Source organism: Watersipora subatra, chromosome 8 (assembly GCF_963576615.1).
Source record: "Watersipora subatra chromosome 8, tzWatSuba1.1, whole genome shotgun sequence".
NCBI lineage: Eukaryota > Metazoa > Bryozoa > Gymnolaemata > Cheilostomatida > Watersiporidae > Watersipora > Watersipora subatra.
In genome coordinates, this window is record NC_088715.1 from 48,149,724 (window position 1) to 48,165,020 (window position 15,297).

Sequence of the window (15,297 nt, forward strand, 5' to 3'; positions counted from 1 at the left end):
ATTTCATAAAGGAACGTTGTTGTTTATTCATTTCTACTACTATTGACCAATCAAAATAAATTTTGCATATTTAGTAAATCTATTCACTTTTTATTTTGCAGCATCAAAGGTCCAGGTTGGTGACCACAAATATTTGGCGACATACTTTTCGATACTTGGCAAACAAGATCGAAAATCAAAATGTTTTTGTTGCTCCGATTACTGGTTCAACAAAGTGTATGATCAATTTGATACCATCTTCATTTTAGGGCAAATTGTTGGAGAAGTTATCAAACTCATTTGCAACTCCAAGCGTCTCGTGTTTCCTTTCTCACCTAATAGTACAGTTGGAGAATTCACCAGCACGGTGCAAAGAGAAACTGGGAGCATCTGTGAACTCCATACCACTGGTTAGAGACACTATGCTTAAGTTGCTGATGTAAAGTTCGTTCCGAGTGTATTATATAACTGCCATAAGTCAATAGTCTACTCGGTCTGTTTGATCTTTTTAACTTTTGCTGGCATCAGGTAGCTTCGGAAAAGCGTTCGACTTGGCAAATTTTGACCTTTGACTTTTCAGTAGGAGTTTTATTCTCCTGCAATACATTGTGTCTCCTGATATGCACTGTAAAGTCACTAAGCTGTGATTAACAGTCAGAGCTGATAAATTGTTCTGTATATGTTAGCGTGTCCATTCTGTTGAAACATTTATCTTATTATGAGCAACTCTGTATTTTAACAAATATTTGCACATCAACATTGTGTAAGTTTTAGAAGCTGAATATATACCTGAGAACAACTAGTAACATTTATATATATTAATCAATGTATTTTACTGTTTTACAGATGGATATGAATGCACAAATGGAATGCTACTGAAGACTGTTCCTCTACCATTTATTGTTTATAATGGTAACTCCCAGACAACTATCACATCAAGTGAGTAGATGTTACAAAACAGCCTCAACTTTTCTTATTTAATTCCGTGGTCACACAGGAACTTTCTTTTAAATCCACATCAAAAGATCACTATTTTACGTTTGCTAGATCATTATTTTCTTTCTGTTAGATAATTAATAGCTAAATATATTCTCTCAATTAATTAAAAGCTAAAAGATAATGTAATGGCAATGATATAGTTTTGCATAAACCCTAGTTGATGTCAGGGACCCACCTTCACTCTGTCTTTTGTACTTAATAATACACAATAAAGTATAAAGTACAGAGAATAACTGCTCACACACTTATTCCAAACTGCTGAAAGGTGGTTAGTGCAGGTGCTAGAGTGTTGGTCTACAGAGATAAATGTTGCTAGTTTATGTCTGGTTCAATGTATAATTTTATCCTAACCTCCAAGTCTGGTTTTATGCAAGCGCCACTTTTATTATGATAAATATTTTCCAGTTGAATTATCCTACGAACTGTGGGAGAGTGGGTTATAAACTAGCTTTAGTCAAGTAAACTCAATACGATGTAGCACCCCATACAAATATGATTCTTGTTTTCCTTTAGATACAGATAGTTTATACTGCAATACATGCTCTGATGATGTATTATTATAACTACCTTGTTAGGGTATCCTGCACCCAGTACTAGGACTAGACTAGGCAAATTTAGAAGAAATAGCAAACCTTCATATGACAAGCAATGTGATATATTATAGTGAATATATTAGTGCATAGCAGAGCAAGTCATAGAGTAGTACAAGAAATGACCACTCTTACTATTTTTTAAATCCTATTTTTGTAGTTTTTTCTTTTTAAATCGGTTTCCCATATTTCATGATTTGCTCTGATGTATGAAGCAGTTGTGTTACTTCTGTCATGTCTAAGACTCTATGGTAGCCAGTTGGCTTCTCATAAAATGCAGATCAGAACCCGAGATAAAATTTTACTTAAGGATTGACTTTTACATAAAATTGTATCAAGACATTGCACTCATTGAATGCTATTATAGACCTTGTAAAACCTATTAGTTGAGCATGAAATAATTTTAGCATTCGTACTTACCCAAAATTTGTACTCACACTATTTGACTAATGTTACGTTTTGGATGAGGTGAAATGGTTTGAGCACCTCCACACCATCACCAAGTTTTCCATCATTTTAAATCTGCACACACTCTAACACTTATTTCAGTAGAAATGCCTATGTCGAGTACTAGCCATGCTACAGCTGAAGATCAGAAGGGAAATGAGAGAAGACGTTTCGGAAGAGGTGGGGACATATTTATCTAGCTAACATGTTACATACATGTATAATATACTACATAAAATAGAGAGTCATAACATGTTGTAAATACTATTATATTCATTGTTTCATTTTAATGTTATGTTACATCTTATGTCCAGAATGATTTATAACATATCAGTTAACACATATCACAGTCGTAAGTTGATGACTGGGTATACTGCAATATTGACACATTTCAGTAAAAGGTCTTCAAAGTTGATTGATCAGATATCTGTGTCTGTTTTAACAAAACTTTGTGGTTTAAACTAACATAATAGTATGTAAGATCAACAAGTGATTGTTTGTGGTGTATGTTTGTAGTGGCCAAAGTTAGTGATGTCTTCGACTTGTTCAACTTTGTTCATGGACATGTCATCACAGGGAAAAATATTAATGCCGCACTGAAGCTGACTGATAAAGACAGGAAAACTATTGACAGATTTAAGAACATATATTACCTCCATCTGACGAATGAAGGAAAACTGAGTGAGGTGGGAATGTTCATACGTGTTTTATAAGCTCTCAGATTTTTTAGACGCTTACATCCGTTAAAGGTACTCAAATGTGTTTTAAGTGCTCAAACACTTTGTAGGTACTCAAAGATTTTTTGGTTACTTACTGGTTCTTGAGGTGCTCATATCTGCTCTATTCACTCACATCTAAAACCTTCTCATAGGTGTTGTAGGTGCTCACATATGTTTTAGGCACCTACTGATGCTAGCAAGTGTTTTCAGTACCCACAGGTCTTTAGACATGTAGCTATATATATACCAATTTTTGTTAGACTTTTAGAATTTTTAGTTTTGCTAGATGCTCAAAGAAATATCAGTTGATAACTAACAGGTGCTTGTTCGGCAGGGCTTGAGATGGATGGTCACTGCTACAGAAGCTCCTATTATATGAACAGTTTTGTGATATCTTTACTCATTCAGTTTACTCTGACATAAGTTTCTTAAGGTAACTGCTGTGAGCAGTAATTGTAAAATAACATGTCAGTACATTCATGTAAATTTACAGCTGGATGAAGAACGGATGTCGAATCGAAGTTCTCTGCAAAATTTGAATGAGAGGGCAGGTCAGCATGTTGATTGGGACCTTTTGAAAGATTTGGTAAAAGAGAAGAAGGCAACCCTATTTGGTACAATAGAAAGATAATGAGATAGAAGTAATTTTCTACCCTGCTCAGTGTTTTAACATGTATGTGTAGTGTGGAGGACGCTGGAATGTAGAGGAAAACTTCAGAAGCATCTATCCCATGCTTGTCGTGTGACTACATTAACTTAGTAAAGACTGCATTTGTTTACACCATAATAAAGACAGTATATATTTTCATTATTTACCATACGAAAGAAAATTTAATCCAATAAAATCAAATTTCTGCTGGTGACCATCGTAACAAATTAACTTCCTAGTGTGCTAAGCTAAGTTGTAAAGTTTAGACAAATATTGGACTTTACATTAGGGGTAGTTTTCAAAAAATATTCACAACATTGAACAAAACATTTTAAAATTTAAAACTATACTAAGAATTTGTGCGCTAAAATCATCCAGACTTGTCCCCATACAAGTGAGAGTACCGTATAACGTCTATTTAGACCCCACCTCTATTTGAATTCCACCCCCAATGGAACTCCCCTATAAAACAAGGGTTGAAAAATACAGCGCCACCCTTTAATTCAACGCCGCCTCTATTTGCCAATCACTTTGACATTCTTTCATTTTTTTAACCCATAATTGCAAGGGGTCAGTAGAAAAGGGTCTGCACAAAGGTACTAATACTAGGTCTGTTACATCAATAATCATCAATTATTTTGTTGTAGCTGTAGTGGTTGTCATGATTTTAGTGACCGTGTACCTGGGAAAATCAATTGCCACAATAACCATAGTTACACTTGAAATCGTTTTAATCAATTTTAACGGATCAGACGTTTTGATGAATACTTTTTAGGAACACTATATGATGCAATGGCAGCCATTGTTGTGGCGTATTCTAACTTTGAAACATTAAAAAAGAATTTAAAAATTAAAAATGTAATTTTATTCTGTAAGTCCATAGCTTTATTTTTTTCTCTAAAGTTTTGAAAGTATTCATTAAAATAATTAATAACTGTATTCACAAATATTTTATAATCAAAGTACTTCCTCGTTTAATTTGGTCCCATTCGGTTTATTAGCAAAAATACCATTTGTAGATTCTTTTCACAATTAAAAGGAGATTGCAAGGTATAGGTGACATTAGCATTGCTTCGCTAGTAAAAGGGGTAGTACTATTTTCTCAAAATACTGTTAAACCATAACTGTCACGTACAACTTTTATCGTATTTTTAGGTAAATCAGTCACGCTGATTCTAATTTTGTACTCAAAATAAAGATTGATTCATTAACTTTCAAAGTAATAAAGGGTTTTTTACAGCGTTTCAATATCAGTCTAAAAAACAACACATTTGGCACAACAAGCTCCGCCCATAAATATTTGACGTAGCCTAGCTTCTTAGGAACGGAAGTTAAGGATGTTTAGTCCGATTTAGAATGATAGAGATAGGTGTCTTAAAACCCGTTATTACTTAAATTCAGCCTGAAAATTTTATGTTTTTTTTATAAAAAAGGGTATTCAAAAACTATTCAAAATTGTTTGTAGCTTGTTACAGGATGTTTAATAGGTTGAACGCCGAAAAAAAATGAGCTCAGAAAAGCGTGATTTTATCGCAAGCTAGCAGTGTTATCACAATTTTTTGAGCTCATTTTAAAATATGCAAAGTTAAATAGCTTATCTACCTTTCATAAAAGACTGAGATTATTTTACAGGCTGAATTTAGATGATAATGGGTTTTAAGACACCCATCTCTATCATTCTAAATTGGACTGAACATTCATAACCTCCGTTCCTAAAAGCTAAGTTACGTCAAATATTTATGGGCGGAGCTTGTTATGCCGATTGTGTCGTTTTTGAGAATGATATTGAAACACTTTAAAATAACCCTTCATGAAGTTGAAAGTTAGCAAACCAATCTTTATTTTGAGTACAAAATTGGAGTCAGCGTGTCTGATTTACCTAGAAGATATGATAAAAGTGGTACGTTGCAGTTATGGTTTAACCTAATCAAAAATACAGCTCCGACTGCTATTTGAAAATCACTTCTAGCAAAACATCACTATAAGATGATGGTTGAAAAATAGAGTGCCACGTCGTTCAAATATAAGTTTTATATCTGCATATCTCTATATAACTATCACTTCTTTTAAACTTAAACCTTTCCAAACTTACAACACCCTTTGTGGGTCTACACAAGTAGCAATTATAATTTCTAGTCAGTATAAATATTTTATCTATAGTATATATCAAAGCGTTGGTGTACACTAAATATACAAGTTGAACAGAAGATTTACACTACAAACTTTTAAATTAGAGATGCCCCGATTCTAAATTCACCAGCTGATTCAGATACCAATCCGATATACCGATTCTTATTGGAAAATAATCCGATTCAGATACGTATTTAGATCTTTTGTATTGCACAAATAATTGTTCATTTTATTATGCAAATATAAATATAATGCGAAAATATAAATACTAATGTAATGATTTGTGGTATTTATGAAAAAAAAATATCCACATACTGGCATACCGTGCATGTAGTAACAAAACAGTCCATGTTTCTTGTAATTTGTTATTGATAATGGTAATTACTGTTAGTGGTACAGCCCTCTCTGTGATAACAAAGTCTCTCTTCTATTGCTGAATGAACTGCCGGGCCTGTACAAGTTTAGAGCAAATCAATGTTTCTTTTCATTAATGTTAGTGAATCAGTTCTCTCAGTAAGAAGTTTTTTTCTTCTATCACTATCAATGTAGCCAGTCGTACTGAATAGGGACTCACTCGCCACAGATGATGGAAGACGAGCTAAATATTGATAAACCACTGAGGTGACCTGTGTTTTGTACAATACAAACAATATGTTGTATCGTCAGGATCAAGAAAGTGATAGATAACCTTATGCATTGACTGCTTAAGTTACTTTTGTAACGCTAGTAAATAGAAACATTACACAAGATTCTTGTTCTTCATGTTTGTTATCTTGTTCGTGATTGGCTGCAATGATTCCTATCACTGTAATTGCAGGAATACCACACTTTGTGATTACATCCTGACTAAAACAAAAGTGTTCCTCAACTGTGTTGATGTTGATCAGGCTATAGACATGAAATAAGTTGTGTGGCAGGCTTGGAATTCATTAGGTAAAAGTAAGGAACTTGTAGCTGATGATTTTTATTAGTGTAGCAGGGTAAAATACAGTTTTCTGCTAAATAGTTGACTTGTAAAAAGTATCTGAAGTTTCAAACTTTTAAAGAAAAGTTTGGTCGATACCGGTTCAGATACCAAAATTTGGGAAACTCTAATTTAAATAACAGAACAAGTTGAAAATATAAAAAAGACTAGCGTAAACTGGACTTTAGACTTCACTAATCTGTAGTAGATATTAGACTATAGACTAAACTAAAGACTAAACTACAGACTGTCCAAAAAACTAGATTAAAGACTTGAGGACAGAGTAGACTATGTAATAGACTAAAGATTAGATTATAGAATAGATTAAAGACTAAACTAGAGGCTAGACTATCAACTAGGCTATAGACTCGACTATTGACTAGATTATAGATAAGAGTCCAGACTGATATGTATGTTTGAAAATAAACTAGACAGTAGATTAGACTGAAGACTAAACTATAGACTAGATTGGAGATTTAACTGCAAACTAAATGTTAGACTAAACCATAAGCTAAACTCAATACTAGTTAATAGACTAGACTGCAGAAGTGACTAAAGACTGGACTACGAACCAAACTATACAGTGCTGTGAAAAATAAACGAACCATTTTTTAAAACTTTATCATTGCTAGCGCTCAGCACTCAAGGTGATTAAATCCCTCATTAAGCTCTTGCTATTGAGTAGAACCTATACATAGTATACATCAAAAGAAAGCTTAGAATGAGTAGAACTTGATGAAATTAATTTTAGTTTGAAACAACAATGTTAGATAAGTTTTAGAGAGAGTCAAAGTTAGCAATTATTTTTGGCATTTTCATTCATTTTGAATAAAATTAAACCTCCATTTTATTTATGGTCAAACTTAAAGCAGTGATGCTACTCAGACCAAAGACGTTGTGTGAAACAATCCTCATGCCGTTACGTTTTGCACAACAGAATAATTTGTCTTTGAAGTTGCTAACTTGCTATAAAAGTGAACTTCTAGCGTTGGTAGATTCATTCAGTCAAACATCGACATCATGCATCGTCATCTTACAGAAGCAAAGCGAGCAGTCATCGTACACCTTTACCAGGAAGGCAAATCACAGCGGGAGATTGCCAAAGAAGTAAAGGTTGCTAAAAGTACTGTTTGTAACACCATCAAACGGTTCCTGGTAAAGGTGTACGATGACTGCTCGCTTTGCTTCTGTAAGATGACGAGGCATGAGGTCGATGTTTGACTGAATGAATCTACCAACGCTAGAAGTTCACTTTTATAGCAAGTTAGCAACTTCAAAGACAAATTATTCTGTTGTGCAAAACGTAACGGCATGAGGATTGTTTCACACAACGTCTTTGATCTGAGTAGCATCACTGCTTTAAGTTTGACCATAATTAAAATAGAGGTTTAATTTTATGCAAAATGAGTAAAAATGCCAAAAATAATTGCTAACTTTGACTCTCTGTAAAACTTATCTAACATTGTTGTTTCAAGCTAGAATTAGTTGCATCAAGTTTTACTCATTCTAAGCTTTCTTTTGATGTCTACTATGTATAGGTTCTACTCAATAGCAAGAGCTTAATGAGGGATTTAATCACCTTGAGTGCTGAGCGCTAGCAATGATCAAGTTTTATAAGGTGGTCCGTTTATTTTTAACACCAATGTAGATTAGACAACAAGCTGCGTTATAGGCTAGACTGTAGACTAGACTATGAACTTGTATGAAAACTAGAGTGTTTTAGTGATACTAGAGACTAGGCTATACAGTAGACCATAAACTAGTCTAGATCATACTATAGACTAGACCAGGGGTCGGCAACCTGCGGCCTTAGAGCCGTATGATGCTCTTTCATCCCCTCGCTGCGGCTCCTTCTGACTTATAATTTTTCCATTTCTACTCTATGCCAAGTAATTCATAAAACTATATAAGTATTATCACTAGATTTTGTAATAAGTTATAATTAAAAACAAGTAATTATGGTGATAAATCAAACATTTTTGCTTGTACGCGCCATTATTTACGTTTTATTATTATTATTAGTGCCTTATCACATGATCGTCACATGGCTTTAACTTTAATATAAAAGTACCGAAAAGATGCACTAACAGACTTGCACGGACCGCCAGATCGCTACCAGATACCTTCTAATATTATGTCAACAAGCTGGGATAAACAATTGGTAATCTAGTAAGGCTGGCCTGCCACTTAGGACCCAAATATCGTCAACAACACAAACAACAACACTTATACAGGTAGTACACCTCATAACAGTTCATGCCCCAATAAAATGGCAAAGTTTATTTTATTGTCCTTTGCTAAAGTTTAATTTTGTTTTCTCATCTGTTGAATCATTATACACGCCACACCTTTTCGTTTTATGGTGTAAACATAGTAGGCATATAAAAGAACTAAAAGCTAAACATGCTACATATGGTATGAAATGTTTTATGGTGTAACAGGCCTATAAAAGCATTTAAAGCTAAACAAAAAAGTTACATGCAGCATTTATTTATTTTTTAATTAAAAATATCAAAGGGGGTTTGTGGCTCCCACTGGGTTTTTTTGGCGGAAAACTGGTTCAAATGGCTCTTTGAGTAAAAAAGGTTGCCGACCCATGGACTAAACAATGAACAATGGCTCTGAACTACTCGCTATAGACCATAAACTAGAGGGTAGAATCAAATCTGGAATGGGTTATAGACTATTGTTTGGTCTGTGAACTGGCTATCGGCCGTAATATTAAATGGGCTAGACTGCGCGCTAGTCTACAGAGAACACCCTTAGCTTGAGAATATGGATTAGATTAGGGAATTGGTGATGAACTAGATTATAAACCAGACTATAGACTAGATCGCACTATACGGAAATAGAATCAACTTGCGAGGAATGAAATTAGGTGGCATACAAATGAATAGACACGAACTGAATATACTAGTTTTTGTGAGACTATCTCCAAAGCTTTCACAATAATTATAGCCTACTGCAGTACTTGAAATTATTACAATAGTCCGATGATGACTGACTTTGATTACAAACTTACAGGGATAAACTTACCTGCAAGTACGAATATATCAGTAAACTTTTGGCTGCACTAAGTCAGGACTAAAAATAACAACATGAAGTGAATGCAAAAACTGGTACAAACATGGCAACTAGATATAAAACAGTCAAATAAATTAAGTAATTTTTTAAAAGCCTTTATCTGCAACTTGGTAAAAAGTTTTGTGTTGCAAAGGCTAATTTCTAGAAAACATGCTAAAATTTTAGCATTTTGCTATATCTCATACAAATGAGCACATTCAACAGAAATAGTACAGAAAAAATAAAAACTTTTAATCCGACTCAGTGCTGTATGATATCAGGTGCTATCATCTCAATAAAGGAGTTGTGCTACAACAGTGCCATGTGCAGATAAATCTAATGTTACATTTTTACTTCCGTTATAATTGACTTGTTAGTTTTGCTGTCTATCTACAAATAAGAAAGCATTTGAAATAGGGTTTATATATTAATGGCTTTACAGCTGATTAATGAAGTGGGACTAAAGAGCCACTTGTCAACAATACATAATTTTTCGCAATGAGGCATTTTGTGCCTGATAAACTGGCATCAGGAAAAGAGGAAAAGCAAATTGTCATGAAAATTTCATCCGTGAGGCTGCGAGGTTATGAGTCAGTAAGAGAATATTGTGAATTTATGAAAGTATGATGAGTCTTGCAAGGCAAATCCCCGGTTGATCTGTGAAAAGCAGCCATAACAGTAGTGCTGAGACTAGCTAGAGAGTAAAGTAGGTAGCTGTTAGTGCAAAATATGTAGCTGGTAATTATTGGGAGAATGCAGTCTTCCATAAAATCAAAGACATAAAAGAGGGATGGTGTTATAGAAGTGGAATCATTATGCATCTACTAGGGCAATGTGACAATAGCACAGCAGTAATTAGTGGAAGCAATTTGACCTATAACTACAATGGGGGAACTACAATGTTTCAATCAAGGCAGATTTTGTCAACAGATATGAAAGTTTATTTAATCATGAGGAAACGGAGTCTGCAGCAGTGGCAGAATAAAACAGGTATAATGGTAGGTAACTTACCTTTTGGAGAAATAGAAGAAACAGACCTGATAAAAGAGAAGTTTTTGAAGCAATGCCCCAATAGTTGTTTGAGCACATTTTGGCATCATCCTATGGAAGCCACTTCAGGTAATGGAGTACATGTAAGTGGGCAGCAGCACCAAATACCAATTCTGTACAGTCTTTGACACACAATTAATATCACTATTATAATTATCCTTAGCAGTAATATATGACGAGAAATATTGAAAATCTTCGCTAGTTTGCACAATAGAAATATCTTCAGAGCATTGATCTCTTCTTCTAACCTATCATAACTGTAACTGAAAACATTAAGAACTTTACATTGTGAGATATTATTTCAGGAATATTTTTATATTTTAATATATTTCATTTATTTTAAATGTTTTATATAAAAACAAAAAGAGACTGTAGCTAACTACTGGGATATATTCTCTCTGCTTTAAGAGAATAGCATGATTAGAGTTTTTATTTCTAAAAGTGTAGAAATTAAATAATATTACTACGCTTTTTTATAATGCATGTTTGTACTACCTGATTTCGTACTTTAATTATGAAAACAGTATCTATTTGAAACAGTGTTTTATTATTTTAGAGTCGACTAAATCATTATTATAAGTCAATATAATTTCGTTTTGCCCAATCTGGTGGTTGCGATATACATATTCTCAGACAACACTGGGAGAAGCAATAATTGTATCAAGTACTTCTTATTATTTTAGAGTCGACTAAGTCATTAAAATAAGTTAAAATAATTTCTGTTGGCCCAATCTGAGTGTTGCTTTAAACATATTCTCAAACAACAGTGAAGGAAGCAATTGTATCAAGTACTTCTTTTGTACATCAATTTTTTAAAGTTCACTTCTGGTGTCAATTACCAGATCGTACTATGACAGAACTGGCAGTATTGATGCCAACAAATAAATAGTTATATATATATTACCTATAGAAATTGTGCTTTTTCAAAGCATTCGCTCAGGTGTTTTTCCATTTATTGTGTAAGATATAGAAATCTTTGTTAAACTATAAATTCAAGAAACAATTGAAATAAAAAAACTATGCATAATATTCTAATATTTGTAATATGTACATGTACATGTATATGTGACAACAGAAGAGGAAATTCTTATGGCTAGTACTATTATTAAAGTAGGTAGTATGCTAGCTAATTTGTTTAGTAAATAGTTGTTTCTATAGATAACCACAAATATAAAGGCCTTCCATCTTTTGTAATAAATAAGCTGTAGAACATATTAATTTTAGCATATACTGCCAATACAGTGAGAAAGACTCCTGTGACACTTGCAAGTTTGACAACTTTAGCCTTTTCTCAAACTTTATACTCCAAGCATTGTGAATAGAGTTTACTGCATCATTTTCCAAAAGTCAGCAAGAATTATTGTTCTCCTTACCAGTAGCTGGTCTTGTACATCATTTTGGTTAATATAGCTGGATCTTTAAGATATCTTCTCGATTTCTCATGCTGACCTTATTAAAATCCCAAAAAGAAAGAAACAAAAGGAGATCGACTTTCAGCTCTTTGCTGTATTAAACGCAACAAAAACTGGAATATTCAAGAACTGGCTGGTCTAGGCACCTTGTTTGCGCAAGGTAAATGTGAAGGTGAGCAATCTTTAATGGTTTTAATACTGTTGAAGAAGCACAGAAATGGTTATATTATTATATATTATATGGTTATATGGTTATTAGTCACTGCAAGAACTTCAGTAACACTTACTGAAGTTCTTGCAGTGACTAAAATTTGAAGAAAGCAAACCAGAAGGGATCTTACAAACTGAAACCTATAAAGATGCAGAAGACACTTCATTTAGTTCATCCTTTTGTTACCCTAAACTTCCAATTACCAGCAACCTTAGTAGACAAGATAACTTACTAACAGAAAGCAAAGACTACATGTATCTGTACCACAAATTAAAAGACTTACACATAGTTAAATATTACTTAAAAACCATATCCAGTTTTCAGAATATTGTCACAATTTATTGGAGTCCTGCAAAAACTTCACTAAAATAATGGTAAATAATTTAGCCAAAATTGTTAGGCATTACAAGAAGCCCAATTTTATTTGAAAAAGAGAAACCAGAAAAGATCTTACAAACGAAACCTTTGAGGATACAGAGAACATTTAAATTAGTTCATCCTTTTCTTACCCTGAAATTCCAATGAGCAGCAACCTCAGAAGATGAGATAACTTACCAACAGAAAGTGAAGACTACATGTCTCTGTACCACAGGTTAAAAGACTTACATGTAACTAAATATCACTTAAAAACCATATCCAGTTTTCAGAATGTTGTCACAATTTATTGGAGTCTTACAACAACTTTACTAAAATAATGGTGAATAATTTAACAATGGAATTCTATAAATTCTACTAAACTCAACTTATACACCAAGCAGGATATACTCAAAGGAAGTAAATCATCCTTTTCTTTTTCTTTGTCTCTTTATATCCCTCATGCTCATATTCCATAATATTTTTGCTTTTTCACCTTCTACGACTGTTTCTATCTGGTAGTCATACCATTTTTTAGATCTTTTTATTTGGAATCCAACCTGTTTAAATAAATGCCAGGCAACTATTTTTGCCAATTCATTACGTTTTTTCTAGAACTCTCTTACTGCTATTTTGCTGCACTCACTTAACGAAGGGAATGTGGTTTCTTCCTTCTCTCTCTACACCAGGCAATGTCAACTTGCTTTTTTATAGACACTAACTATTCTCTGTCTAGTTAGTCTGGCTTGGTCCAAAATTGCTGTCAGCACTCCTTCTGTTTCTTTTTTCACATATCTATTCTATTCTTTGTTCATGCTTATAATTGTTTGCCTTCAGTGTCTCCCACTAGTTGAGAATATTGACCATGTAAGGATTTAAATTTCTGTCTGGTCCCCAGTTTTCCAGTTTTAACATCCTTGGAATATGCCCCTTTTATATTTACTGGTCCTAAAATTTTGCCGTTGGATTCCAGGTTGGCGGTCTACTTTGCAAAACTTAGCTTCAAAAACACTCAGGTGTTCTCTAAAGCTTCAAACTTTTGGAGTGTCTCTAATAGCCATTATGTAGTAGCCATTAGTAGTTGTGAACCTTTTGGTTATCAATCCAAGCTATGGCCAGATAGGTTTTCTTTGCTTTAAAATGTTTCATTATTACCTTGTCTAGCATAAAACGATTTTTGTTTCTTCTATAACCATGACATCACCGTTTCTGTTCTTTTCCAATAAAATCTTTGCGTTCAAGGTATCTATGAATACAATTATATATCATTCATGTCCAAGATTGCTAGATAAATAATAATTTGATTGTCATTCTCATTGTTAGACTATTGGTATGTTGAGCTAGTAATGCTTTCATTCATTGAACTAGTTCCATTATGCTCAGATGGACAGGACTTTCCTGAGATCGTTATCAGTTTTCACCAGAGGTCTTTAATGTGTCAAAGGGTGTTTATTTATATCAACTATTGCTATAAAGTTCTGATCAGCATCCCCTATCACAATAAGCTTAGCTTAGCTGTTGTTGTGGTCATCTACATACGGGCAACTTTCAGTCTTGGTATCTATCGATTTTCTATAATTCCTTATTTCTTACTTAGAAATCTTCAAGGACAGCGTTATCAGCAGTTAACATTTCTGATCCCAGCTCATAAACAACTATAAAATCAGTCAACACTATGCAAGCTGGTGGTTAGTTTACAGAAAGGGGATTTGACAAAATCAAAAAAGATCCAAGCAGGGAACCAAAAAAGATGAAATGAACCAAGAGTGAGGGAAAATGAAAGCAACAAGATACCACCTAGTACTGGATAGTAAAATGAGTTGGAGGAACAAATACCTAATGGGAACTATAAGAAACCCAGCTTCAGGAGAGGATATAATAGTTACACGCAGAAAGCTAACTAGAAATAAACTAAATGACCAGAACTAAAAACTCTTGGACACTTTGCAAAAAGGCTAAACCAAATAGAAAATGAAACTCCCTCATTGAAAATGATTCCCTCATTGGATTGTGTTAAGATTGATAGCAGCATGGAAATAAATGACACCATATTGGCTTGTTTAAAATTTGTAACATATAGATTGAGTGGGAATAGGAAAAAAAAGAATGACATAATCACAGTGTTGCAAGCAAGCTACATGTACAACAAAAGTTAGAAAATATAAGATCAGATTTAAGTTAAGTTGCGGAGTGTTAAGAAAGACAAACCTCAATAAAATTGAGGAAAAAGAAGAATTATAGTAACAGAAACCAAGGGTTTAACTTCGTAATTAAAGAGTTGAATTAAAATCTTTGCACAGTAAGTCAGAACATTAAGAGCTCTACATCGAGTGAAATATATACCTAGAACAGGATGCTAGTCAGCAGCCAGAAGCAGTTTTATCAAGACCAACACAAAACTCTGAATATCACAGATGAAAAAGCACCAGATGAGGCACAATCTAGAGCGTTTTAATGCATTATACAAGGCAAACGGACAGTTCACAATATCATGGTAGAATGGGTAAGCAGGGTGAAAGGAAGACTGGAATACATGAAAAGGCAAGAAGATGTTTGCATTAATTGCGATAATGTGAGGAGGATAATAGGTAAACTACATATACAAAACTGAAAATCACATTGCCAAAGTAAAACAGAGTAATTTAAGATTTAAGGTCTAAAGATTTTGCATGAAATAGTGGCAGTACATCTACAGAAATTCTTTAAAAAAAATGTGCTCAAAGGGATAAC

General features: G+C 33.6%; 1 protein-coding gene across 1 annotated transcript in view; it reads left to right on the forward strand.

Moving 5' to 3' along the window:
• LOC137402645 (uncharacterized) overlaps positions 1 to 15,297 on the forward strand; it is a 299,120-nt gene that overhangs the window by 174,648 nt on the left and 109,175 nt on the right. The window contains exons 2-4 of the mRNA XM_068089150.1: positions 249 to 389; positions 826 to 918; positions 2,118 to 2,195. Coding sequence (XP_067945251.1) covers positions 249 to 389; positions 826 to 918; positions 2,118 to 2,195 — 312 coding nt within the window. The remainder of the gene's footprint in view (positions 1 to 248; positions 390 to 825; positions 919 to 2,117; positions 2,196 to 15,297) is intronic.